This window comes from Thermobia domestica, chromosome 18, assembly GCF_964235325.1.
Source record: "Thermobia domestica chromosome 18, izTheDome1.hap1.1, whole genome shotgun sequence".
Taxonomy (NCBI): Eukaryota; Metazoa; Arthropoda; class Insecta; order Zygentoma; family Lepismatidae; genus Thermobia; species Thermobia domestica.
The window spans coordinates 63,885,821-63,912,645 of NC_137471.1; the positions used below are offsets into that span (position 1 = coordinate 63,885,821).

The 26,825-nt window shown below is 36.4% G+C and overlaps 2 protein-coding genes across 3 annotated transcripts in view; both read left to right on the forward strand.

The window, feature by feature from the left end:
* Positions 1–8,351: 8,351 nt before the first annotated feature.
* The window catches only part of LOC145675508 (DNA topoisomerase 1-like), a 103,410-nt gene continuing 84,936 nt past the window's right edge, over positions 8,352–26,825 (forward strand). For both annotated transcript variants that reach the window (XM_081745961.1, XM_081745960.1), the window contains exons 1-2: positions 8,352–8,453; positions 13,089–13,165. In XM_081745961.1, coding sequence (XP_081602087.1) covers positions 8,445–8,453; positions 13,089–13,165 — 86 coding nt within the window. In that variant the 5' untranslated portion in view covers positions 8,352–8,444. The remainder of the gene's footprint in view (positions 8,454–13,088; positions 13,166–26,825) is intronic.
* LOC145675884 (uncharacterized) lies at positions 13,644–23,366 on the forward strand. Its single transcript, XM_081746678.1, has 3 exons — positions 13,644–13,716; positions 21,913–23,162; positions 23,305–23,366. The coding sequence occupies exons 1-2, from the start codon at positions 13,644–13,646 to the stop codon at positions 23,004–23,006; spliced, it is 1,167 nt and encodes a 388-aa protein (XP_081602804.1). The 3' UTR covers positions 23,007–23,162; positions 23,305–23,366.

Here is a 26,825-nt window from a genome sequence, read left to right on the forward strand (position 1 = left end):
AAATTGGGATTATTTCTATAATATCCAAATTTCCCTTTATTTATTCAAAAAGTAACCAATTTAAAGATTTTCTTAAAATTAAAGATGTGAAATTCTACATATATATATATATATTCTCAATTAAAAATGAAGAAAGACGTATTTCAGCGTTTTCGAGAATTCCGCTCCTAAGGGGGGAAAGTAGGACTTTTCTATTATACTGTTTTTTGTTTAACTCTAAAAGCACCCAATGTGAAGATTTTTTTCAGTTGATGCTCTGAAATTTTATACATATTCTCTTCAATAAAAATAAAAGAACATGTATTTCAGCGTTTCCGAAAATGTTTCTGCTAAGGGGGGGGGGGGATATTTCTATAATATTGAAATTTCTCTTTCTTTGTAGACAAAGTGTCTAATGTGGGATTTCACTCAAACTGGAGAGCCGAAATTTGCTATACAAAATCTTTGTTAGAACTAAGGAAATACGTGTTTCAGTGTTTTCAAAAATTCCATGTCTAGGTGGGAAAAGCTGGTCATTTCTATAATATTCAAATTTTCCTTTATTTAATTCGAAATCGAAGTGTCCAATGCGAGCATTTGCTTAATTTGGAGTTGAGGGATTCTATAGTTTAATTAAAACTAACGGAATATGGTTTTCAACGTTTTCAAAAATTCCACTCCACAGGGAGGAAAGAAATCTATTTCTGTAACATTATTTCTCTACCTTTATATCCATTGCGAATACATGTTCCAGAGTTTTCAAAATTCTGATTCTGAAAGGAGGCAATTTCTACAATATTCAAATTTCCGGTTTTACATATATTACACGCTGTTCTTGCGTGCGAAGAACGGGTATTTTTGCTAGTAATATACATACTTTCCTAGAGGGCTGCGGTGGCTCAGTGGTAGAGCGTTCACTTCTGATGCTTGGGGTCCCGGGTTCGATCTCAGCCCTAGCCAAGTGAACTTTGTGGTGGACAAACACCGCGTGTGTGGTTTTCCTCGGGGTTCTCCCATTTCCTCCCACTTTCTTCATTCCGCCATTTTCATTCATTACTCATCATCACCGTCTTCTTTACTCTAACCGGCATAACCGTGGGACGTCAAACTCAAAGATTTCATTTCATTTTATTTATATATTTTCCTAGAACTAACATAAACGCGTAATGTCACTTAGTTGTCGACTCTACACTGTTGACATTGCTTTTATATTTTTAACATAATATTCCATCGTTTGATCACCATTAGTGGCTACTCAGTAAAGTTTATGAGATATATCCCAGTATCTTTAGGTGATATAGCAAACCGGAAAAGCTAATAAAGACAGTTCTAATTACACAAGTCATTTCCAACAAAATGTAAGATATACGATTTTATGTACTGAAGATGAAATTTAATCTGATACAGATAACTCAGCAGTGCAAAATATTTGAAAAGTTTGAACTAAATGCTGCACAATACATCTAATGAGATCTTCGAGAACAGATATAAGCAATGATACGCTGAAGTATTTCGTTACACAGCAACTATGTTGTTTGTGCTACAGTAATGAGGAAATGTAAAATGACTCCGTGTTATGGTATAACAATAAATTTTTTTATTAACAAATTTGGTTAGCGAATAGTTGCTCTATAACGTACGTCAACGCTCTACCAGTGAGTCACTATGCTTTTTTCGTTCTTTTTTGTTTCTTTCTTATGCAACATTACATTAAAACGTTTGTGAAATTGTCCTTTGTTGTTTATAAAAGCTTTAAAATTTTGGAAGATTATCTAAGTCCAAATAGTGAGCTTAGATCTTTCCCAAATTTCACAGGTCTGCATAATGGGAATACATTTTAAATACTAATTGGTAGTGTAATGATCACCTAGGATCAGGGCAATATACACTGGGGGAATGAAATATATATATATATATATATATATATATATATATATATATATATATATATATATATATATATATATATATATATATATAGGTCTAATATAAACAAAATAAAGCTGTGTTTTCCTACAAGTCAACAAGAAACCGTTGAAAAAGTTTCCGTGGCTGCATTAATACACGGAACACAAGCTAAAAATGAACTTCCCAAGTAAAATTTAGTTACAGAAAGTAACTCGTGACCTGAAAAACCAAGAACAGCAAGCAGTATTTAAACTTCGGGTTTTAAGGTAACGAGGGTCGTTCTCGGAGGGTAGGCCATGGTGCTGCACATTTGCCGAGGAGTTCTTGATTAACAAGCTGTCTCGATTTCGGAAGAGAGAGGCCCAGAGTTCAATCCAGTTCTATCCTGCTCCATAAGCCACGCAAAGAGGTTTGCTGTGGGCCGTGACTGTTGCCTACCTCAGAGGTCCTGAGATCCATACCACTCTATATAACTACGCAAAGAGGTTTGCTGTGGGCTACCACTGATGCTCTCTTTATAGGTCCAAAGTTCGATCCCGACTACGTAGCGACACAAAGAGGTTTGTAGTGGGCTGAAACCTGATCGCTGCTCTAGGCTTGAAAGAGGAAGACGTGATGCATCTAGTGAATTATAGTACCTATAATTAGTGTGATTAAAATAGTTATTGTGGGACATGAAAAGGACACGAGATGCTGACTTCCAAGACGAGGTCGAAACGTGTAAGTAGCCAGTAATGGAATTTAATGCATAAATGATAGATTCACTCTTAAGACAGTTCTAAGCGATATAGCCCAAGGCTTATCTTATGCCTGGCGTATTACTTCTAATCACTTTGCTAATATGATGAAATTTGTAAATCACACATAATCTATATTATTTAATTAAACTCTGTTAAACTAACTTTTATGACACACAGAGTTTGACCCTGGTTTAGCAGATAAGCAGTAGTGACCAACAGATTCCCTTTTGTTGTATGTATAGCTTATGTAAATAAATAATCATCGTCATTATATGTTTTCTCTCTTATTCCATTTTGCAATTCTTAAATAAGGTTAACGAAAGGTTGTAAGAACTAATAGCGTTATATTAGCAAAGGTTCACCAAGTAGTTTGTAAAATGATTACGTCCTTATTTATGATGGAGTTGCAGGGGCTTATCGCCCAGCCTCGTTAGGAAGAAGAAGCATATACTGTTTATTGTATTGCAGATAGCATACCCTACAGGGAAATCGAATCATAGGTCACACTCTATCACTATACTACCACACCGACACTAATGAGAATAGTAATATTCTAAGACAAGAACCATTGTCTTGTTCTAGTAGGATGAAAATCTCATACCCCAAATCATTCAAAAGACATGAAAACTGCTTAAGTATTCGAGGACCCCTCAACTTTCGTTTGGCACATTTAAAGAAAAACTTATTTTTGTTGCATAAAAGAATGTTGTATGAAATTCTCTGCTTATCTATCCCGTAGAACAAAAACGATGGAACAAGTTTGCACTTTCATAGCAAAATTTTTTGTTCTTCCTAATTTATGGATAATGAACAATTCTTGGGATATACTTACACAGATCACAAATAAGGCACAGTTAATCGAACAGTTAAGAGAGTAGGATCTTGGACTGTAAATCGATCAGCAAACTAACGATATTGTAATATAGATTGACAGAAATATTTTAACTAGAGACATTTACACACACTCGTAAAGAACTTACTTACTGTTTAAGAAGATTTGTGAATAGAAACTATGAATCAACGTTTCGCTAATAGACGCTATAGGATACATAATTAATAAATTAAATAAGCACTAACTTTGGGTCCTTAAAGGATATTTCTTCTATTATATAAAAAGAAGAAATATTCTTTCGGGGTACAAGGTTAGTACTTATCTAATTTATGAACAAAGTTGTCTCTTTTGTAGAATGTAATTTTTTCTCCAAGTAAAATATTTCAACAAGATGAATAAAAAATCAAATTACGATAGATTATGTCCAAACCAAACTCACCGATCTTTTGAGTATCGAGGGTAAAAGAGGTATGGACTTACGCTTTACGATGCAATCTGAACTATCATATTGCAAAATTTGTTTTAATGATCTCTCACCAGGAATCAAATTTAGAACCACGTGCACGGAAGGCGCGCGCATTAGTCATTAGGCTTAAAAACATATACCGGATGTTATTTATTAGAGATTACAGATCACAAAAGTATTTCTTGGTAAATCATACATGAAGAGTAGAATCGATGTGGTGTCCTAAAAGAGGATGAAAAATGGTATCTTAGATATCCAAGAATCGTCCATTTTTCTCTTAATAAATATGATTAGTTTCATCCGGGTGAGGTGGGGTATTTAAGGTATCTTATTTATATTTTTGTGAATGCTATCAAATTTTATTTATGTAGGAATCACGGAAAATTAGTATTTTCTTTCTTGAATTTAATAAATCATGCATTATCAAATCTTAACCAATTTAAGATACTGCATTTGATTCTTTTTGTTACATAAAACAAATTTGTACACACTAGTTTTCATACCTGTCCTATAATATTTGTGGAAAATATTCCTACTTTTGGTATTCCTATTTATTTCTTACGATAAACCATGGTAATGGAAATTGTTGAATGAAGCAAAGAGGGCAAAGATTGAAGTCTTTCTTACGAAACGTATGAAATTTACTTAGGACTGACACATGTAACAAATTTACGAACAGAAGTTTTATGTCTCTCATTTTTACTTTCTTTTTACGTAGATCTGTGATCACCACACTAAACTCTACTATCATATATATTTTTTAAACATATTGATACTTTTACCGATTTGATGCGATAAGAAATATTTGCTAATGGGTGCTATAGAATACATACCTATAACTTAAAAAAAAAAAAAAAACACTCACCTTGTATTTTTAAATGAGTAATTGTGGTTAATTATATCACGTCAGCTTTCTCTGGAGTCTTCTTGAGTAACATTTCCTCTAGTTACTGTTATTTCCTTATATATTCATCCTCAAATAGAATTTTCCTGTAATATTTGAAGTTCACAAATTATCTGAAAATAAATTTGTAATTATCACTTCATAATCCTCGAACTTCCTCAATTATCGAAATCTGTTTTTGAATATTTAATTTTAAAGTATGAATGTCACTGAATAGTATTTAGAAAAATATTTTGCCCATGATAAAAAATATAAAACTTTTTTTTACTTCTACCTTGACATTATTAATATATTGATTCAGTTTAATATTTTGTGGTAAGTGATCGAACAATTTGATCGATTCAAAAAAAAAAAAAATCCTACATATTTTCAGTCTATAAAAAACGTATATTTTCTTTATCTATATTCATTTACATTTTTGTATATTTCTTGGTTTTATTTGGCGTGGATTATAAGCTTGCAAGGCAAAATATATGGTGTATGTATGAACTCCTTTATTCAAATACTACTCGAACAACTACAGTGAAACTTTTGTCAATGTCTTTACCTAAAAATCTCAGAATAGTAATAGACTATATATCATTAGAATTAGATTAATTCAAAACTAACATTAACGTAAGATAAGACTCTATATTTGTAAGAATAGTACTGCCAGATGTTTTAGAAGAGGATAAACATTGTATTTGGGATTAACAAAATAATAATAATAATAATAATAATAATAATAATAATAATAATAATAATAATAATAATAATAATAATAATAATAATAATAATAATAATAATAATAATAATAAAATAAACTGTATAATATGAAACAGCATTTTCAACTAATAAGCAAACATTTACATATAGGCAAAAAAAGAAAAAGAAAAACAAGGTTTTCATATGTGGTTGTGTTCAGCGTGTCTAAATAAGTGATAACGCAAATTTTCACAACTCTACTGTCATTGATTTGACAAAAAAATGATTTAAAATACCTCAATTATTTTCTGGTTCTCTCCGAGTCACTGCTACCAAGTTATAAGCGAATAAAGTCAGAAAACGAACATTTTTGTCTGGAAACTTTCACAACTGTTGTTTCCCTATTCTTGAGAGTATTCAAACTAAACTTATACCAAAGGAAAACCAACTTAATTACGATTTAAATGTGACGTAAGTCGTATTTCTACTTTAATTAGAGCTTGAGTTATTTGTTTCTATGTGAAAATCTACGATTTTGCCAGAAAAGGAAAATTTTATGAAGAGCGAAAGATTAAAACACATTTTTCTGCTAAACTAATGGTCACCGTGTTGTCGAAATTTGCATGAGCATATATTTTAACAAGATAAATATAACCAAAAAGTAAAAACTTAAAAATTCTCTGCCGCTATCAGAATGTTTGCTTTTAGTACTTTCAATTAATTTCAATTTAGTTTTATTTCATTCTTGGATCATACACATGATACTAGATTTGTGGATTTCGTATAAAATTCCGCATTGTTACTAAAGCTAAAATTACAGAACTCAACAACAGTATACAAACAATTTTCCAGAAGAAACGTTTCTTAAATTTAGAAATATTTGTATGTTATTCATTACAGCTTTGGAAATATTCAACATTGTATGAATAAAACAAAATTTACTTAGTGTTTTGGTCATTTTCAGGGCTTGAAAAATCCACTCGCATATTCGCCAGTGGTTAGTACTATTTTACGTTTGCCGAGTAAAGTCCGAACAATCTAAAATGTGAATTCAAAAATAAATAGCAGATGTCACTTTTTTATTTATTTGTAAGAGACATATGAATATACAAAAAGAAAAAAAATGATATGTTTACTGTGCCGCAAAGCGACTTTTGTTTATTTGTACAAACATTATGACTGCAAAAAGATCTGGCTAGTAGATTTTTTGGCTGGCGAGTACTCGCAAGCAAGATTTTTCAAGCCTTGGTCATTTTTGTATTGTTAATACATATTAAGAATATTTTCCCCATTCTTTACAACAGTAGGTAACATGTCATGTAATTTATTGCATATAATATGTGACAGCTTTTTAATACGTACTGGTTCTATGTTGAATTGTATGGAAATCATTTCTTCTATGTGTATGATAATTATGTGCAATTTTGTTTATTAGGCTTTAGAGTGCAGCTTTATGTATATACTATAACATGATACAAATACACACTGTGTAGAGGTTATACACCAAGTTTTTAAGAAGCTTCTTCGTGACTATATGATTAGCGGACGCGTTTTCGACACTGCAAATCCGGTTCGATTCCGCTGGCAGCTTCTGTGATTCGGACACCACGTTAAGCTGTATGCTCACATCTCATTTCGGTGGTAAAAGAGACACTAAACTCAAATTCAACCGAGATCTTGAAACAACTTTGAAGATATACTTTTACTTCTCCGATACAAAATTCTTATTCCTTTCCCTATTGCTTGCGTCCATGTGTTGACCGATGATGGGCAAGCACACCGACGGTGATCGTGGCGCGTTGATTTTTATTGCTGTCGGTCGAAGCATGCGAAACCCATGCGCCCAACCTTTGAACCTTTCCCATCGAGCGAATATGATGCTCTATAAGACTGTGGAAGCACTCCATTACCGCTGCCAATACCCTTGTTGTTTGGCGTGGATCTACGTCAATAAGTTGATTCAGTCGTTCCTCATCGAACTGAACGATCCACATTCATTGCGATCCACGTCTTTGAGGTCGAAATTGCCGTCTTTGAATCGCTTAAACCAATATTGAGCCGTCCTAAGAGGCATCGCTTCTTCGCCATAAACTTCATAAATTTCTCGAACAATGTCTGTGACTTTGGCACCTCCACGAAACCCAAACAGCAGCAGGTGTCGAAAATGCTCTTTTCTCTCGACTTGACACTCCATTTTAATGACCTGAAGAGAACAGAAAGTATATCATTATAAAAAAAAATCTGAACACACTCTTTTGTAGAGCACATAATGTCTTATCGAATAATACAACACAAATTGCCACAACATTTTATTTTTCATGTAAACTTTTCACTAAAAAAAAAACAAAAAACGCAAATACTTATGGGCCAACCCAATATTTGTTTGTTAAAGTTGAAATTCAAGGCTACTTTTGGCATTACTACTCAACATATACGACCCTATTTTAAAATTGCATGTTAGGTTGCATAGTACAAGGCCTTAGCTGTTTCCAGATAGGATTTTACCTTTATAATTCTTCTCACATTACAAGGAATAATTGGTTTGCAAACAAGATCATTTATGTTTCTCCCAAGTGATATTACACTTAATAGTTAATCTTAAGGATCGATTATGTACTCTGTATTCTATTGTATACTTTTGTACACTTTATAATAATTTACAGTATAAAGCAATGCTGTGTTTTTGTTTTGGCTTACAAGAGAGATAATTTGAACTTACTACAATTGTTTTTATATCTAACAGTATACATTTACTTAAAAATTACTTACATTTACAGAATTCTTATTATCTACGGTTTCTATAGATTTATTTGTTGAAAAATAATGTGACATTTTTAAGTAACTTAATCCATTCAAAATTTACAAGTTCAGTTTAACTAAATGTTCACTTTGGTTTCCTTTAGTCTTCTTCAGTAATTTGATTTTAGGGCGATGTTACATGTGAGTATATAATTTTTTTACGTTACTTTTCTCATGAGAAGTTTAAAGCGTAAATAGGATAAAAATACTGCTTATTTTAAATGTAGACAATCAACTACAAATACCTAACTAAAAGATAAATTCTGTTTACAACATAATTACATCACAATCTGTAAGTAACATTAATATATTATACAAACTTCAGAACATTTAAGAGTCACGAGTTGCATAACTTCTAGGCGAAAAGATTTAGATATTATCAATCCTTATTATATTTAGTCTCACCCTGTCAGTTACATTGTTTCTTAATAGGGCATTTTTTTTTTTTTACTTTGATCATTTCATTCATTTTATTCGATTCAGCCATTTTGATCTTTTGGTTCCGGTTTCGAGAATGTATCTCCTCTTCTAGATTCGTTATTGGTATCGAGTCACATGATGACTTACTATTGATGGTTAGGTTAGGAACTGATTCTTAGTGATATTTAATGAATTGTTCCACGGAACTAGTTCCCTACGAATCGATTCATTGAACGAATTCGTTGAATGACATGACCATAGTATATACTTGTCCCTAATAATTCATAGGCTACGTTAATTGTTATTGCTAGAGGCACTGTCTCCTATCTGCAGGCCAATATGTATCGTTAGCGGTTCAGGCAATTTGAAGACAAGCTGAAGGCTTCACAGGAACAATTAATATCTTCATGAACATTAGATATCAATAGACTGCACTATTATTTCATTGATTCTCAACCTACGAGAGTTAAACTCCAATAGAACCCGCGCTGCTTTAAGAGGAACACGAGCAGCTTAAAGAAAAGTTTTTCATTTATTAAAGCTTATACACATCATCAGTGGCGTATTTACGATTTTGTTTCGGAGGGCTTTGCTAACTTCAGTCCTGGAAATGTGAAAATTCTGCAAGATACTTCATTTTCTATAATATAGTAAATAAAATTTCGGCGGACTTAAGCCCGGAACCCCCTTAAATACGCCACTGCATATCATACTAGCAGCATACCCGTTCATTACATAGGAAGAATACGTTTCGTTTTGAGCATACCGAGGACTATGTATTCGACACTAAAATCATTTTTGATGATAAAAACCATCCCAGACCCGAACCTCAACTATGCTGAAAATTTCATCGAGATCGGTCGGTTGGTTCAAGAGTTATTAAGTCACAAATTTAGTCACTTTCATTTATATATTTTTACATATCCTCCTCCCCCTCCCCTAAGTTTTACCGTCAAAGTGATATGATAAAAACTATACCAGGCCTGGAATCTCATCTATGTGACAAATTTGATCGAGACCGGTCTCGTGATTCAAGAGTAATTAAGTTTTATTTATTTTTATATATCCCCCCCATCTCCGTCTCCGACGTTGTACAGTCAAAGTGAAATGATAAAAACCATTCCGGGCTTGAACCTATGTGTAGAGATATATGGTTTTGGGACATATTATTTTGGAGATAGAAAATCTCAGTTATTAAATGTTGTATCAAAGTATAGTAATCAAATGTTGACATGTAGTATAAACACGTGTTTGTGTTTATTTGTTGACGTATGTCAATAATTTGTAAATGCGTTGAATGTTATTGTTGTGTATGGCTAGACGCTAAGTCGTCAGTTTGTATGTTTATTATGATTTGCAATGTTATGGTTGAAGAATTGAAATGTCATCAATGTGAAACTCTGTACGTAACAGTGACACACTTTGACTGTGGCATAACCGTCAGACTTGCAGAAAATTGTTGGTCTGAGAATTTGATCACGATGTAGTTCGGGTAAAACAATGTTTTACCAATAGCTGAGATAAACAGAAACTCAACGACGAGAATTCCAGAATGTCTGGAAACGGAGAATAAAAACCTCTGGTCCGAGAGGATAGGGATCAGAAGTGGAGGATCGACAGAGAGAACCACTTGTAAGCACATCGTAATTTATTAGTCAACTGCGAATCCAGTCCAGGAGTAGATCTAGGAAGATCTAGCATTATCTAGTACAACCATTAACTTGGATTATGGTTGGATTATAGTCGGACTCTACTGTTTGCCGACTATTTGCAGCACGAGCGATCCATTGTCATAGAACTTCAACATCTAGTCCAGGCAGTCATCTATCAGCAAGGTATGTGTATCTCAGCTATGTACGAATTATTCGTGACTGAATTCTTAAATGCTAACGATATGTGATCTGACGCGTTATACACAATCTACACTACCAACGTTCACACATGATATTTTGAATAATACAGATATTTAAATGAAAGTTAAATCTATGTGGTTTTTCTCTGCTCCCGCTTCGAACCTACTCATTTCAGATGATGAGTAGTAGCGATCTCCAAACGTCAAACATAAATTCATCCCCATGCAAATTAGGCACGACGGTTGGAGGTTGTTATATGTTAAAAACCATCTATGTTAAAAAAATGATCGAGTTTGGTGCATAAGGCCCAGCATCTTCATGTTGCTTTAAAATGCTCCTAAATGTGTATCGCAAAAAACGGTGTAGGCTCTTCATGGGTTGTAGTATGAAATTCTTCCACTGACTACACCTGCTCCAGCTTTTTGTTGCTTCTTGGGCGGGATGACCTTCACTAACAATTGGGCATCTTACAGTTGAGGATTTCTTAGCATCAGAGACTCTAGATTTCTTTCGCTAATCGTTGGCTGATGTATGGCAAAAGTGTGTGTTTATAGACGGTGACAATTTTGAGACATTATAGTTTTCTTTCTATCTTACCATTGAAAATGACGCACTTGGGGTTGACATGTCATTCTATATATTGTACTTACATATATATAACTTACAACTCCTAAAAAAAAAAAAAAAAAAAAAAAAAAAAAAAAAAAAAAAAAACCTGTGAGACCAAAACAGGTCTCACAGCTTGCTGTTGTAAATTTATTTCACCCGGCCACTATAATCAAAACTGGGTTTCATATTAAACTTGGCATTTCAACGATTATTTCGCTTGTTTTTGAGTTTCGTGTGTTAGAGAGACCTAATGATGCCATTTTCAATCTGAAAGAATCACTATTTGACCCCGCTATGTCGCGCACACTTATTTTGCTAATGACTGTCAACTTGTTAATAATCAGTGAGATCGAACTTAAGTGTTGAATGACTCAAATGTTGAAGGTAATTGATATGAAAGTGAGAGCCCTAATATTGACGTCCCTCCGCCACACATTTTAATTGCCAGTAACTTTGGTGGAATTGAAGTTGTCACTATCGTAGAGTGAACTGATTTTCTCTAACTTACCAGAAAATACAGAAGGTCGATCCGCGTATATGTGTCCAATTTTACATCCGTACCCCTGACCACAGAAGCGACCGAACCAAGTGGTTAAACGCGTGTGCTATATATGGAGGTCCATTCTATCGTCTGCCAAGCGAAACTGTGTATCGTGTGCATCATGGCGCCAAAGGTGAACCGTTTTTGCAAGGGCTACGTAATTGGACTTTTCCACGCCAAATATTCGGTTTCTAAAATTCAAAAGCAGTGCAAAGAAAATGGTTGTGCATTGGGTTCGACGACTATCAAGAACATAATCAAGCAGTATAAAAAAGAAGACATACCAGGTAAGCATTAACTCACTAAGGGGTCGAGGAAGCGAGCGTGTACCACAGTGACTCCACAAGTAGCTCAGAAGTTGCGGCGAATGGCCTTACAAGAAAATCCCCCTCCGCAACGTGTGATGGCAGCTCGACTCCACATACCACAGTGAACTGTTAACCGCGCCCTGAGTGGGAAATTAAACCTCCGGCGGAAATTAATCGCCGTGAGAGAAAGACCAACAGCAGGCGCCTCTATGAACGCCATCTATCTGGGAAAAGTGGAAGTTTGTGGCCACACTAGATGAAGCACGGGTGTATCTATCAGATTGTGGCAAAATTCGCTCGATAACTTACACTTCGCGAGATGCAAAAAGCCGTCCTGCGTTCATCCGTCATTGCAAAGGAACTTTCTCGAAAGGATTTATGGTTGTCGCCGGTTACTCTTATCAGGGCAAGTTAACAATTCGTCAGGTCCCTAAAAACTGTAAAATCAACTCTGCATTCTTTCAGCAACATATACTGACCCCAATTTATACAGAAGATCTGCCTCGTTTGTATGGACATGCCATAAAGCAAGTGTCTGTGCATATGGATAAGGCCTCCTCACATACATCTCGTTCTACGCAGAACTTTCTGAAGCAGATGGAGACAGACACTGGTATTTGTGCTATTCCATTTCATGATATACCAGTGAAATCACCAGATGCCAGTCCCATGGATTTCTGCGCGTTTGGTTTACTGAAAAGGGCACTTTCTTCTCGTCGTGTCACTACTCTCGGGGGCCTGTGGAAAGCCTGCCGGGAGGAATGGGAGAAGATTCCACTTCCTGTACTTCGTCGTAGTCTTCTACAGTGGAAGTTACGGTGCAGGGCTATTGCCAGAACACATGGCCATCACATTGAGGGCAACCGATGGTGGTCCCATGGATTTTCATAAGGTTAGTGCTATTTCAAAATTGGACACAAATACACAGATCGACCTTCTGTATATTCAAATTGATCTGAAGTTATTGACAACATAAGATTTAGAAAAACAAATATGTACTTTTGCTGGCAAGTATACGAATAGAATGTAAATCTTTATGTTGCAGGTAAAGAAGAAATTGAGAATTAGCAGCAGTGAAACTAAAAGTGCAACAGAAAAAGAAGATGCAGATATTTGGGAATGGTAAGATTATTTTTTTTAAAAAAAAAATTCGGTGTTAAATGCACTGAAGAAATGTATTTCAGAACACGGATCCAATAGGAACTACAGCTTCTCTAATTATCCTATTGAAACTTTTTATGGTGCGTTCTGTAGGCCAAAGAGGAGGCTTTCAGATAGGTGTACGTTTGTTCCAATGTAGCCATCAAGAGGGAAATAATAGAAGGGAAAAAGGGAATTTTTCCGAAGTTTTCATCTAAAATCGGGAATTATTTTTTGGCTGGAAATACTACCATCAGACAGACGCAAACTATCTGAAAATAAACCTTGGTACCCCATTAACATATCCTACAAGTATCATGGCGATATCAAACAAACTAAGCTTGAAATTTTAAAAAATCTCACTCTACCTCAAAAATTTACCATTTTCTTATCACTTACAAAACAAGGTCACCTGTAAATCTCAACTGTACTTCTCCTAATTGTCCAAGTGAAACTCTTTATGGTGCGTTGTGTAGAACAAAGACGAGGATTTCAGGCAGTGGTACGTTTGTTCGATTGTACCCAACAAGAGGGTAATAATACAGGGAAAAAGGGAATTTTCCCTAAAATGCCCCTTAAACTTGAACATTAAAATTTTCTATAGCTGGCAACACTGCTACCAGACAGACTATATATATAATTACCCCTCAGGAGTGCGTGTGCTCCTCTTTCAGGCGTATGGGAGCATATAGTGCCTAGGCCCTACTTAAATTCGTACAACTCGTCCGAGCATGATAAACCCATGCAAAAGTTAGCATTGCATGCAGAGAAACGATGTCTTTCTGTCCTTTCTCACATGGGAAATGCCCAAATCTTACTCGTTTGCACTAAGTCACCTTTCTCGTTCCGTGTTGTACAACAGTATCCGCTTCACCCTGGGTTTTCATCTGCTTGGGAAAAGACGGTGCGCTCTGTAGGCCAAAGAAGAGGCTTTCAGATAGTGCTGAGTTTGTTCAAATGTAGCCAACAAGGGTGAAATAATAGAGAAAAATAGGGAATTTTTCTAAAATTTATCCCTAAAATTGGGAATTAAAATTTTCTGTAGCTGGTAACACTGCTACCAGACAGACGCATACTATCTTAAAATAAACATTTTTACACCACTAATATATCCTACAAGTATCACGGCGATATTTAAGAAACAAAGCTTCTAATTACAAAAAACAGATTACGGGAAACAAGAAAGTAGGAAAAACTAGAAAAATCAAGAGTTAGAACCTAAATACGAATTTTTCTGCGCCCCTTAATTACCGCATTGTAACGATCTGTACCTGCATTTGTTCAGTATGGACCAATGTTCGACTGGCGCGGCGTAAGTTGACTTGCACTTGGACGTATAGGTACGGACTTATAAACAAAAATTTCGAATTTTCCCCCAAATTTAGAGAAATTTTAATTTCCCTAGTTGGCAACATTGTTCGCCGTTACAATTGATGCCAACAATTAGGTATTTACCCAAGGTATCTACCTGACAAGTCTTAAGAAGATCCCTCTACAAGGAAGGAAGCTACAGGGAAAAAAGAAAATTCGAAAATTCTCGAATTTTTGACTTTGGGCTGAAATTTGAGAAGGAAATTCTACAACCAGAAGAAAAGAAACTAATATGATAAACTATGATCCAACCATATTTGACCAAAAAATATCCCCATATCTTAATTAATGTCCACACAGGAGCGGATTTAAAAAGTGACACACCCGTGTATGTCACTTTGGCCACCTGGGTCCGAAAGGGTTAATGTAATACTGTCGCTCTTGAGTATCGGTCTTTTATCTCACATTCCTCCTTGTACAGAACTGCGGACCTTAGTGCGTATGATGCCAAATAAGCTGCTTACTTACATGTTTGTATACCTGCGTCTTGTGCACACAAGGCAACTAATGCCTTCGACTGCTCATTGTGCATAGAGTGTCTGACATCGCTAATAAATGGCTGTCCCATACAAAGGCATTATGGAGTTATGTTATTTGGAGTTATGTACTTCATACAAAGGCACCTCTTATAGCCAAGTCTTGTCAGCTTGTGTGTTTATTTATTTAACGATATTATTAACACACCTTATACCACATACAAATCATGAATATACTTAACGTCTACGCTTTGTTTTGACTTTTGCAAGCTTTTGCTACTCGTTCCCTGCACAACACACAATTTCCAGTGGTGCTAAAGGTACTGCCTTAATCAAATATGTTTTAACAATTCGATAGTTTGAAGATGATTAGAGCGCAAGCGATAATCTAGGCGCTGTTTTCCTGCGTAATTCAACAGCGAACGTGAAATTGGGTATGTTACGCGGCAGTAACTATTGTCAATATAATTTTATGTGCCGCTGCTGAAACTTATTGATGCCTTCCCACAAGCAAGGTGGTACTTGTGGGCTTCATTACCTTTCTCTTTCGTAGTAAGTGGGCTTTCATACACCATTTCTACAGGGTGTTTCAAAACAACACCGACAACGTTTGGGAGGTGATTCTTGACACCAAGATAAGTCAAAAAGTAGAGACCAACCTGGGTGCACAAGTGCTTCCTTTCGGAGTTATAGGCTGCTGAAAATATGAAAAAAAAATACTTTAAAGGTTAGCTCCAAAACTACGGGACCTACTGTAGTTGGGTCAAAATTTTACCTATCCAAATATCCAAGGTTCAGAATCCTGCGCCAGTAGTAAGGGCCTGACTTGGCCTCACTCTTAATAATCTAATTTTGGGTCTCCATGGACCATAATGAATGAATTAGGGATGCTTTGGCCGGGATTACGTCACCTATTGAAATTTTGCTTATGCTTATTCAGGGGCCATGAACGCTGGCACGAATGAATCAGAGGTACCTTGGTCCTGCTATGACGTCATTGAATTGGGAGTATTGGATCAGAGGTCATGATGATTCTTTAAAATTACTAAAAATATGGTCTTGATGATTCATTACGTTATGAAATAGTACAGGTTTACGAATGTTTTCGTTCCCTTTTATGGCATAAAATTTGGAGATTGTTATGCATGGACTAACACGGATGCAAATGAAATCTTTTAGTTTTACGTCCCACGCTTATGCCATTTAGGCTAAAGGAGATGGTGACGATAAGAAAGGAATGAAAGTGTGGGAGAAAATTGGAGCATAATGTTGCCCACCACAAAACTATTTTCGAGGTGTTTAAATCAGGGACCACATACAGCAGAGGTGAACGCTCTACCACTGAGCCACCGCACCTCTACTGGTATGAATGAATTAGAGGTAGTTGGTTCGATCTAATATGTTCGTTTGACGTCACTGAACAGGGATTTTTAGCTTGGAACTTATGATGGCTTGTTTCGTTTCCTTTTATGAGTATAAAATTTCCAAAACAAGGTTTGATTTCTTTCTTGATGACCTATTACATTATGAATTAGTAGACCTCAGTAATAGTATAAATTAGTATTAGTATTAATATGAAACTCGAAAACTTTGGAGTTCCTTTGTGGCTAACCGGTTAGCGTATGCGTCTTTAACGTGGGAGACCAGGGTTCGATTCCCGGCAGGAGCTCATGCGGTTCGGATTGTTATCCCTTTGATGAGATGGACTAACACTGGTGCAAATGAAATCTTTAGTTTACGTCCCACGATTAGGCTAAAGGTGACGATGAGAAAGGAATGAAAGTGTGGGAGGAAAACTGGAGCATAATGTTGCTTACCACAAAATTACTTTGAACCAGGGACCCCATACAGCAGAGGTGAACGCTCTACCACTGAGCCACCACCTTCCTTACTGGTGCGAATGAAGTAGAGGTATTTGGTTTGAGCTAATGTGTTTGTTTGACGTCGGGCAGACCCTATTTCACTTTTGGGACCCCCACACATGGACCATAGCGAATGAATTAGAGATGTTTTGCCCCGGGATTGCATTACCTATTGAAAGTTTTGCTTATGTTTACTCAGGGGGCAGGGATCACTCAGGACACATAAGATCACATTGATTTACATCAGGAGTTGGGGAGGAAGGGAGGGGAGTATCGCACCTCGTACTCTTTGATGAGTATAAAATATTAAAATTTGGACGTTTTTTTAACTTATCCTATTATCTTTCACGAGACATTTTCGTTGTATAATAGAGTACAATGATTTATTTTGGGAGTTGTCGTTCCCTTTGGAGCATTATTACGTTATATGGATGCATATTTAAAATGATTCCCTTAAATTTGATAAGCACTTTGTGATCTATTTTGTTCCGGTTCAGGGGTGAACATGGATACCTTGGAATCGTCCCGAGTTCGATTCTTGGAAATGTTGAATTTAATGTCCCCTTGAAACGATGATGAGAAATGATGAAATGAGAAAACATCATAAACTTACTTGCTTGCGGATTGAAGCAGAGACCTCACACATCAGAAAAAAAAACGCTGAGCCATCATGCCAACTTCAGTGCGAGCAGTTTTGCGTATGAAAAAGAACATGATCAGATTATGTTACATTACACATTTCTGCTCGTTGTTAAGCATAGAAGTTTGTTATTGTGAAATTGCAGCATGTGCTTTTACTACATCAGCATTTTTCTCAGCTGACGGACTTTTAAAGCTCAACTTTACATTTATGTCAAAGACAGTTTCGTAACATATCGATGAGTGTTACATTTTTTCAATCAAGTTTAAGGAAAATGAATCACATTTTAGATGTGGTAATTTGAATGTCGTAAGAAACTAACGAGTCAACGGTATGATGTCATTATCAAAATTGCGATACTAGATGTCGTAACGATTGATGTGTAAGGAGAAAAAACGTGAATAATGTCACAACCAATCAGATTGCTTCTTACATCACGTTTCGGCTCATGATACATGATGAAAGCTGTGTTTTCATTGGTTCTCCGTGATGTCATTGATTCATTTCCTCGTTTCTGATTGGCTGATAGTGTTGTCACTTTATAGTTGAACCGTTTCAGATCTAAATAAAATTCTTAATTTTCATTTTCAAGTCCTACTTCCACGAAGATCGTGAATGAACGTAGGTGTACCTCTAGTGACAGCGTGACTTTACTCCGTTCCTTGAATTTGAGGTAAGTATCAACCGCGTTTTCTTAACATCAATGGAGTGTTTTTGCATGAGGATAACATTGTTATCACTGTTTTTTATTTAACATGAAATATTTTAGCAAATGGAAGAATAACCCTCACTTACTTGACCGGGGATCGAATTAGGAATCCCACACATTAGAAGTAAGCACGAGAAATTTGTTGATTTTGGTTTAGCGTCCCTTCAGTAGTGGGGTGCTAGGAATACAGCTTAATGTTGAATTTGAGCGCATACTGGGTGTTGAACCCGGGCCACATCCCACACATTAGAAGTAAGCACGAGAAATTTGTTGATTTTGGTTTAGCGTCCCTTCAGTAGTGGGGCTAGGAATACAGCTTAATGTTGAATCTGATCGCATACTGGGTGTTGAACCCGTGCCAGAGGAACGTAACGCTAACCACTTAGCTCAGTTTCTGAAAGTAAACAAAGAAACTACGCACGATTTTGTTCCCTACAACGTGAGACGTGGACCTACAGTTTAATGTGGGATCTGATCTCCCGCCGAGAAACGAATTCGAGTCTTTCTTGTCTTAGCTCGAAAAAAAAAAAAAGCAAGCGCATGAGATTTTGTTTTCGTTTCATGTTCGTCATACGTTTTAAAGTTCAGTGTCAGAGGAAAAATGCTTACTACTACAATGATTCTTTCAGCACAGTTAGAAAAACAATTTCATTCATTCTTTTTATCACTACAGAAACTTAGGTCATTTACATGTTGATGTTGGTCCGGGTTTGATTTCCAGTATGACGACAATAAAACGTTTCAGTAGTAGAACTATTTGAGATATGATCATTCTTTTAGGATTGATCGTGTAGTCATTTTGATAACGTAGTGATCTCTGAATTCAATTTAATTCGTGCTTTTTTCTCTTTTCGTTTTAGATATTTGTTTTTCTTTGCCTATTCCTTTTTTGCTTACCTTACCTTTTTCCCTATTTGAATATGGCTACTTCTGGCTTTACTGTCTTGCGAGAAATCAATAGACATTATCGGCGTTTTAATCTTGAAGGACGAATGCTGGAAATTCAAATCAATGCTCCGGCCAGTGGCACTGTATTGTTGAGTGGGTTCAGACCTCCTTTCAACAGATGTTGGATTATTTATTGGAAAACGTCGACGAATTATCGATGGTTGGATTGTCGATTTTATCCCACGATGAGAAGAACAAACCGTTTTATTTATCTTTCCGGCGTGCAAGTAATTTGACACTGGAGACTTTATGGGCATCCTTTGATCGCATCCTTCAAAGTAACGATAGTTTTCTCATGAACGAACCGTTCATTGTACATTTTCATCATGTGGATGTGCCCCGTGGATTTGGATTGGTGCGTCGAGGTCTTTTATCAAACGACGAATTATTAAAATGCAAGAAAGGCATTCTACGAGTAAAAAACACCGACAAGAAATGCTTGGCTTATGCAATTGTGATTGCTATTGGACTAAAGAAATATAAGGATACAAATAAGAAACTGTACAGACAATATCACAACCAGAGAAAGTGTGTTGTTCTCCCAGCCGTACATGAACTTTTGTCCAGATCCTCAGTGAATTTAGAGCATGGGGGATCCGTGGAAGAATTACGACAATTGCAACGCTACTTAACCGATTATAAACTTACCGTATACACCAGTTTTTCCGGAGAAGATATTCTGTATGAAGGGCCTGGTGGCGAAGACAAGATTCCAATCAATTTAATGTGCATCAATTCACATTATGACATCATCACGTCATTAACGTCTGTTTTTTCTACCAACTACTACTGTGCTGCATGCCACAAAAAATATGATCATCTTAATAGACACGTCAAGAACTGTTCGGCCATGTGTGAAAAATGTTTGCAGAAACCGCCACGCAGTAAGACCAACACGGAGAAGCAGTGCCCAGAATGCAATCGTGAATTTTATGGTGAAACATGCTATACAAATCATCTGACTGTACCATACCATAAAGGTCAACCAATATGCAAGATGGTGAAACAGTGTGCCAAATGTCTACGCATTTATTCGTTTGTCCGTACAGGGGAAAGAAAACATGATTGTACTGATTATTTTTGTAATGTGTGCCATAAACACGTTACGTCTACCCACCAATGCTACATGAAGCCTGATACGACTCAATTAAAACCTGGAGTTCCATCAGTGTTACATGCCAAGAAAGCTATGATTGTCTTCTATGATATCGAAGCCACACAGGATACTTTCTTCGATGAAGACACGTTCATTCATAAGCCCAATTTACTGGTGGCCCAACAAGTATGTTACAACTGTGTTCAAGATGAGGATATACATCATCCGTGTGAAGTTTGTGGACAGCGGGAACATATTTTTCAAGATGATCCGATCAATGCCTTTCTTGCGTATTTACGTCAACCACGACCCCACATCAAACTTATTGTATCTTTGGCACATAACTGTAAGGGATATGATGGTCATTTTATTCTTAAATCTTTAGTGGAAGAACATGAATTGAAACCTACTTTGATCTTGAACGGAACAAAAATTTTAAGCATGAAAGTGAATCACTTATCGTTTATTGACTCCTTAAATTTCATGCCAATGGCTTTAAGTAAATTATCCAAGGCATTTCATTTACCAGCGACCAAAGGATATTTTCCACACTTTTTTAATACTGCTGCAAATCAAACGTATGTGGGAAAATTACCGGACATCCATTATTATGGTGCAGATGAAATGAAAGTGGATGAACGAGAGAAATTCATGACATGGTACAACGAACACCAGAACGATACGTTTATTTTCCAAGAAGAATTGGTAAACTATTGTGTCCAGGACGTCAACGTACTTCGAATGGCTTGTATATCTTTCATGACCACTTTTGAACAAGAAACTCACGTCAATCCTTTCCTGGAGGCTATCACTTTGGCGAGTGCGTGCAATTTAGTATTTCGACGAAATTTCTTAAAACCCAATACTATTAGCATTCTTCCTGCACGAGGATATCGTCACAGAAACAATCAGTCACGGATTGCTTTGCAGTGGCTTGCCTACATGGAAGAAAAAGTGGGTCATTCAATTCTACATGCGGCCAAAGGCAAAGAAGTTTATGTTGCTGGTTTTCATCTGGACGGTTACTACAAAGATCCCGACACTAAAGAGGAACACGTGTATGAATTTGAAGGGTGCAGATTCCATGGATGTCCTCTATGTGTCCCTACAGGCCGTGATCAACCCATTTATGAGAACTCCGAAGAAACGATGAACTATCGCTACGAGAGAACACAGCGTAAAATGAAATTATTACGATCCATGGGATATAAAGTACATGAAATGTGGGAATGTGAATTTCGTCAAGTGTTAAAATCCAATCCAGCATTGGCCTCTTCTTTAAGCACACATCCTTATACTAATAAGACACCATTAAATCCAAGAGACAGCTTCTATGGTGGCCGTGTTAATACCATTAAATTGTATCACGTCGCAAATGAAAATGAAGGCGAAGAAATAAAATTCTTGGATATCGTTTCCCTGTATCCTTATGTGAATAAATGTGGACGGTATCCAATAGGGCATCCACGAATATATCTACAGGGAGATCCAGAAATGCCCGACATTCAAGATGTCAACGGATTGGTCAAGTTGAAGATTTTGCCTAGCAGAAATGTGTTTCATCCAGTGCTGCCATTTCGTTCAAATAAGAAGTTGTTGTTTCCACTTTGTGCTGCCTGTGCCACAGCATTAAATCAAGATTCTGAATGTATACATTCGGACAGTGAACGAAGTCTAACAGGAACATGGGTGTCCTATGAAATTCAAAAAGCCATTGAACTTGGGTATCAAGTCATTGAAATTTACGAAATTTGGGATTACGACATCACCGTATATGATCCAGAAACCAAGACTGGCGGATTATTCAGCGAATACATTAACACATTTTTGAAATCTAAGCTGGAAGCTTCTGGTTGGCCTGCCAATTGCGTCACCGAAGAAGAAAAGCAGCAGTATATTCAAGTGGTACAACAACGGGAAGGCATAACTTTGGATGCAGCAAATATAATGACAAATTCAGCACGTCGTAGTCTTGCAAAGCTCTGTTTGAATGCCTTCTGGGGACGACTCGCTATAAGAGACAATTTCAGCCAAACGACCATCATTAACGACCCCAAAGAACTGTATCAAAAATTAACTGCTCCAGACATAAAAGTCAACCAAATTTTACCTGTTAACGATTCGATGTTATACCTTTATTGGCAGTATGAAGATGATGTTCCAGTACAAAATCACAATGCTAATGTTGTCCTTGGAGCATTTACAACGTGTCAAGCTCGTCTGGAACTCTACAAATATTTAGAACTGCTGCAAGAAAGAGTACTATATTTCGATACAGATTCCGTAATATTCACGCAGCGACCATCAGAGACCACAATAGAACCAGAAGTATTTCTTGGTTCAATGTCAAATGAACTGGAATCAATTGGACCAAAAGCATACATTAAAAAATTCGTGTCTGGTGGCCCAAAACAGTACGCCTTGGAAATCTACAACCCCGACACGAAATCAACCAGTTATGTATGCAAAATTCGTGGATTCACACTCAATTATACAGCAAGTCAAAAGTTAAATTTTAACAGTCTGGAGCAAATGATCATAAATCAATCGAGTGAAAAAATCTCCATTAGCACGCCGCACAAAATTTACAGAACCCACGATCATCATCTTGTCACAAAACCTGAAGAAAAGAAGTACAGTTTCAACTATAAAAAACGCCGATTAATACCAGACACATACGAGACATTGCCCTATGGGTATAAAAAAGCCAGAACAGAATAACAGCCATATTTTTCCCTAATCCCACCAACATCACTTCCCAAAGACGGGGCAAAGAATCAACGCAACACGGGACATGCTTCAACGATGCACGAGCGGAAACAAAACTCAGATGACATCACCTTGCAGAAACCAGTGGAGAAAAAAAAAGGAATTCAGGTACGTCACATTTGCGTTTCTTTTTCTCACCTCACTCTCTCTTGATCAGTTAGTTCGATGTTAATAATCTGTTTTTCTTCTTTCACAGGAAACAAAATAAATATTACCATGTATATTCATATGTTTTATTTTCTCTTTACAGAATTTGTACCCGTCACGGACACGTCTTCCTTTGAAGAAAAAAGAAATTCTGTATTCATTTTCACATGCTAAAAATAAATGTACAAAAACATGATTCTGTGTTTTTATTTCACATCCTAAAATCAAATTCTTTTCCTGTACTGCGATTTCAATTTCTTTTTCTGAATCAGTTTACCGGTAAAATAAATCAATGTTTTGCGAAAAAAAAATCAAACTAAATTTTTGTTTCAGAAAATTTTTAGTGTACGAAAAAAAAACTGATTCAGAAAATTTTTGTGTACGAAAAAAAATGTTTTCAGAAAAATTTTTTGTGTACGAAAACAAAATTCTGTTTCAGAATTTTTTTTTGTGTGTACAAAACAAAAACTGTTTCAGAAAAATTTTTATGTACAAACAAAATTCTGTTTCAGAAAAATTTTTATGTACAAACAAAATTCTGTTTCAGAAAAATTTTTGTGTGCAAAACAAAAATCAGTTTTCGTCACGAAACTGCTCCGACTAAATGAATCGATTCATTCTGATAGTGTTGGCAACACTGGAAAAATTTCGGTAAGTATCGCTCAGACCCTGAGTTACAGCGAACACAACTAGATTCGAACCAGCAACCTTACATGTCTGATTCATCTCTAAATACAGCCAACTAAACAATAAGATTATGTGTATACGTCAATGCTTTGCACTGAGTCAACAAGGTTTTCTTCAAGGTCAAAGTTGCACACGAAGTAAAAAAGATGACAACGCAGATCTTCTATCTTTCTATATGAAACATAAACCTAGTATAAACTGCTCGCACTGAAATGTGTAATGTAACATAATCTGCTCGTCTTCTTTTCATACGCGAAACTGTTCGCACTGAATGGAGTACGGCGGCTCAGCGCTTCAATCCACAACGAAGTAAGTTCATGTTTCCTCCTATCATTTTTTCATCATCGTTTCAAGGGGACGTTAAACTCAACATTTCTTAAACTAACACAAAAAAAAATCGAACTCGGGACCATGACATAGTAATCAACAAACTGAACTTCTCAATGGGCCATGGTGACTCAGCTCTTATTTCTGATGTGTGAGGTCTCTGCTTCAATCCGCAAGCAAGTAAGTTTATGATGTTTTCTCATTTCTCATCATCGGTGGGGACATTAAATTCAACATTTCCAAGAATCGAACTCGGGACGATTGCAAGGTTCACCCCTGAAGCGGAACAAAATGGATCACAAAGTACTTATCAAATTTAAGGAAATAATTTAAATACGTCTCCATATAACGTAATAAGCTCCAAAGGGAACGATAACTCCCAAAAAGTAAACCATTGTACTCTATTATATAACGAAATATACTCATCAAATGGAACGAGGCCCCCTCGTCACGTGGATCAAGGTGATCTTATGTGTCCTGAGTGATCCCTGCCCCCCTGAGTAAACATAAGCAAAAAATTTCAATAGGTAATGCAATCCCGGCCAAAGCATCTCTAACTCATTCATTATGGTCCATGTGGGGGTCCCAAAAGTGAAATAGGGTCACCCCGACGTCAAACAATCACGTTACCTCAAACCAAATACCTCTACTTCATTCGCACCAGTAAGGAAGGTGGTGGCTCAGTGGTAGAGCGTTCACCTCTGCTGTATGAGGTCCCTGGTTCGAAGTAATTTTGTGGTAAGCAACATTATGCTCCAGTTTCCTCCCACACTTTCATTCCTTTCTCATCGTCACCTTTAGCCTAATCGTAGGACGTAAACTAAAGATTTCATTTGCACCAGTGTTAGTCCATCTCATCAAAGGGATAACAATCCGAACCGCATGAGCTCCTGCCGGGAATCGAACCCTGGTCTCCCACGTTAAAGACGCATACGCTAACCGGTTAGCCACAAAGGAACTCCAAAGTTTTCGAGTTTCATATTAATACTAATACTAATTTATACTATTACTGAGGTCTACTAATTCATAATGTAATAGGTCATCAAGAAAGAAATCAAACCTTGTTTTGGAAATTTTATACTCATAAAAGGAAACGAAACAAGCCATCATAAGTTCCAAGCTAAAAATCCCTGTTCAGTGACGTCAAACGAACATATTAGATCGAACCAACTACCTCTAATTCATTCATACCAGTAGAGGTGCGGTGGCTCAGTGGTAGAGCGTTCACCTCTGCTGTATGTGGTCCCTGATTTAAACACCTCGAAAATAGTCTTGTGGTGGGCAACATTATGCTCCAATTTTCTCCCACACTTTCATTCCTTTCTTATCGTCACCATCTCCTTTAGCCTAAATGGCATAAGCGTAGGACGTAAAACTAAAAGATTTCATTTGCATCCGTGTTAGTCCATGCATAACAATCTCCAAATTTTATGCCATAAAAGGGAACGAAAACATTCGTAAACCTGTACTATTTCATAACGTAATGAATCATCAAGACCATATTTTTAGTAATTTTAAAGAATCATCATGACCTCTGATCCAATACTCCCAATTCAATGACGTCATAGCAGGACCAAGGTACCTCTGATTCATTCGTGCCAGCGTTCATGGCCCCTGAATAAGCATAAGCAAAATTTCAATAGGTGACGTAATCCCGGCCAAAGCATCCCTAATTCATTCATTATGGTCCATGGAGACCCAAAATTAGATTATTAAGAGTGAGGCCAAGTCAGGCCCTTACTACTGCGCCACTTCTGCAACAATTTTTATAGAAGTAGTTGTACTTCAAATTATATCCCCCTAGAAAAAATCCCTCTATAAAAATTGTTGCGTGTGTACCTTAGGATTTTAAAAATGTATTTTTGGATAGGGCACATATTAGTTCTTAAGTGAAGTCTTGATCCGACTATGGTAGGTTCCACAGTTTTGGAGCTATGGACATTTGAAGTTTATTTTTTCATGTTTTTGGTAGCCTATAACTCCGAAAGGAAGCATTTGTGCACCCAGGTTTGTCTATACTTTTCGTCTTATCTTGGTGTCAGGAATCACCTCCCAAACGTTGTTGATGTTGTTTTGAAACACCCTGTAGAGAGATGTAGTGTGATAAACGTCTTTACGAGGGATGAGAGGGTCCGAGATGATATTTTGACGGTCCAAGCCTCAGTGGCGGATCTAGAAGGTAAAAATTGGCGGGAGAGGCAGACAGAACTGATACTATGTTAGATACAGTATATCATGAGTTTACTGTAAACTTATATAAATAATAGATTCAATTATTTTTGTTACTCAAAAAAATTGGGTGGCCTAGGCTCTTCACTCTCAAGCCTGATTGCTGTTATTCTAGAGTTTATTTGACTATAAGAAGAATTTCCCATTCATGTGCTACTGCAATAATCATTTTCCTCTTTTGTGCATCTTACTTAACGTCAAGTTGCTGGTACTTCTTATCCTGTGCTTCTAGCTAGACAGCGCTATTTGCTTCAAAACTAAAGAATTTATTTAATGATGTGTCACATGTCACATGCTTTGTGGTGGGATTTTCATTTTTTGTATTGTATGATTCTTCGCTTAGGAAGTGGATTCCTTCAAATTCTCTCCACAATGCTTTGA

Excerpts from the sequence above, each read along its gene's own strand:
- LOC145675884 (XM_081746678.1), top strand. The coding sequence starts at position 13,644 with ATGGTGCGTTGTGTAGAACAAAGACGAGGATTTCAGGCAGTGGTACGT. Across the intron at positions 13,717-21,912 it reads CGATTGTACCCAACAAGAGG|CATTAAATCAAGATTCTGAA; the intron begins GTAATAATACAG and ends CCTGTGCCACAG.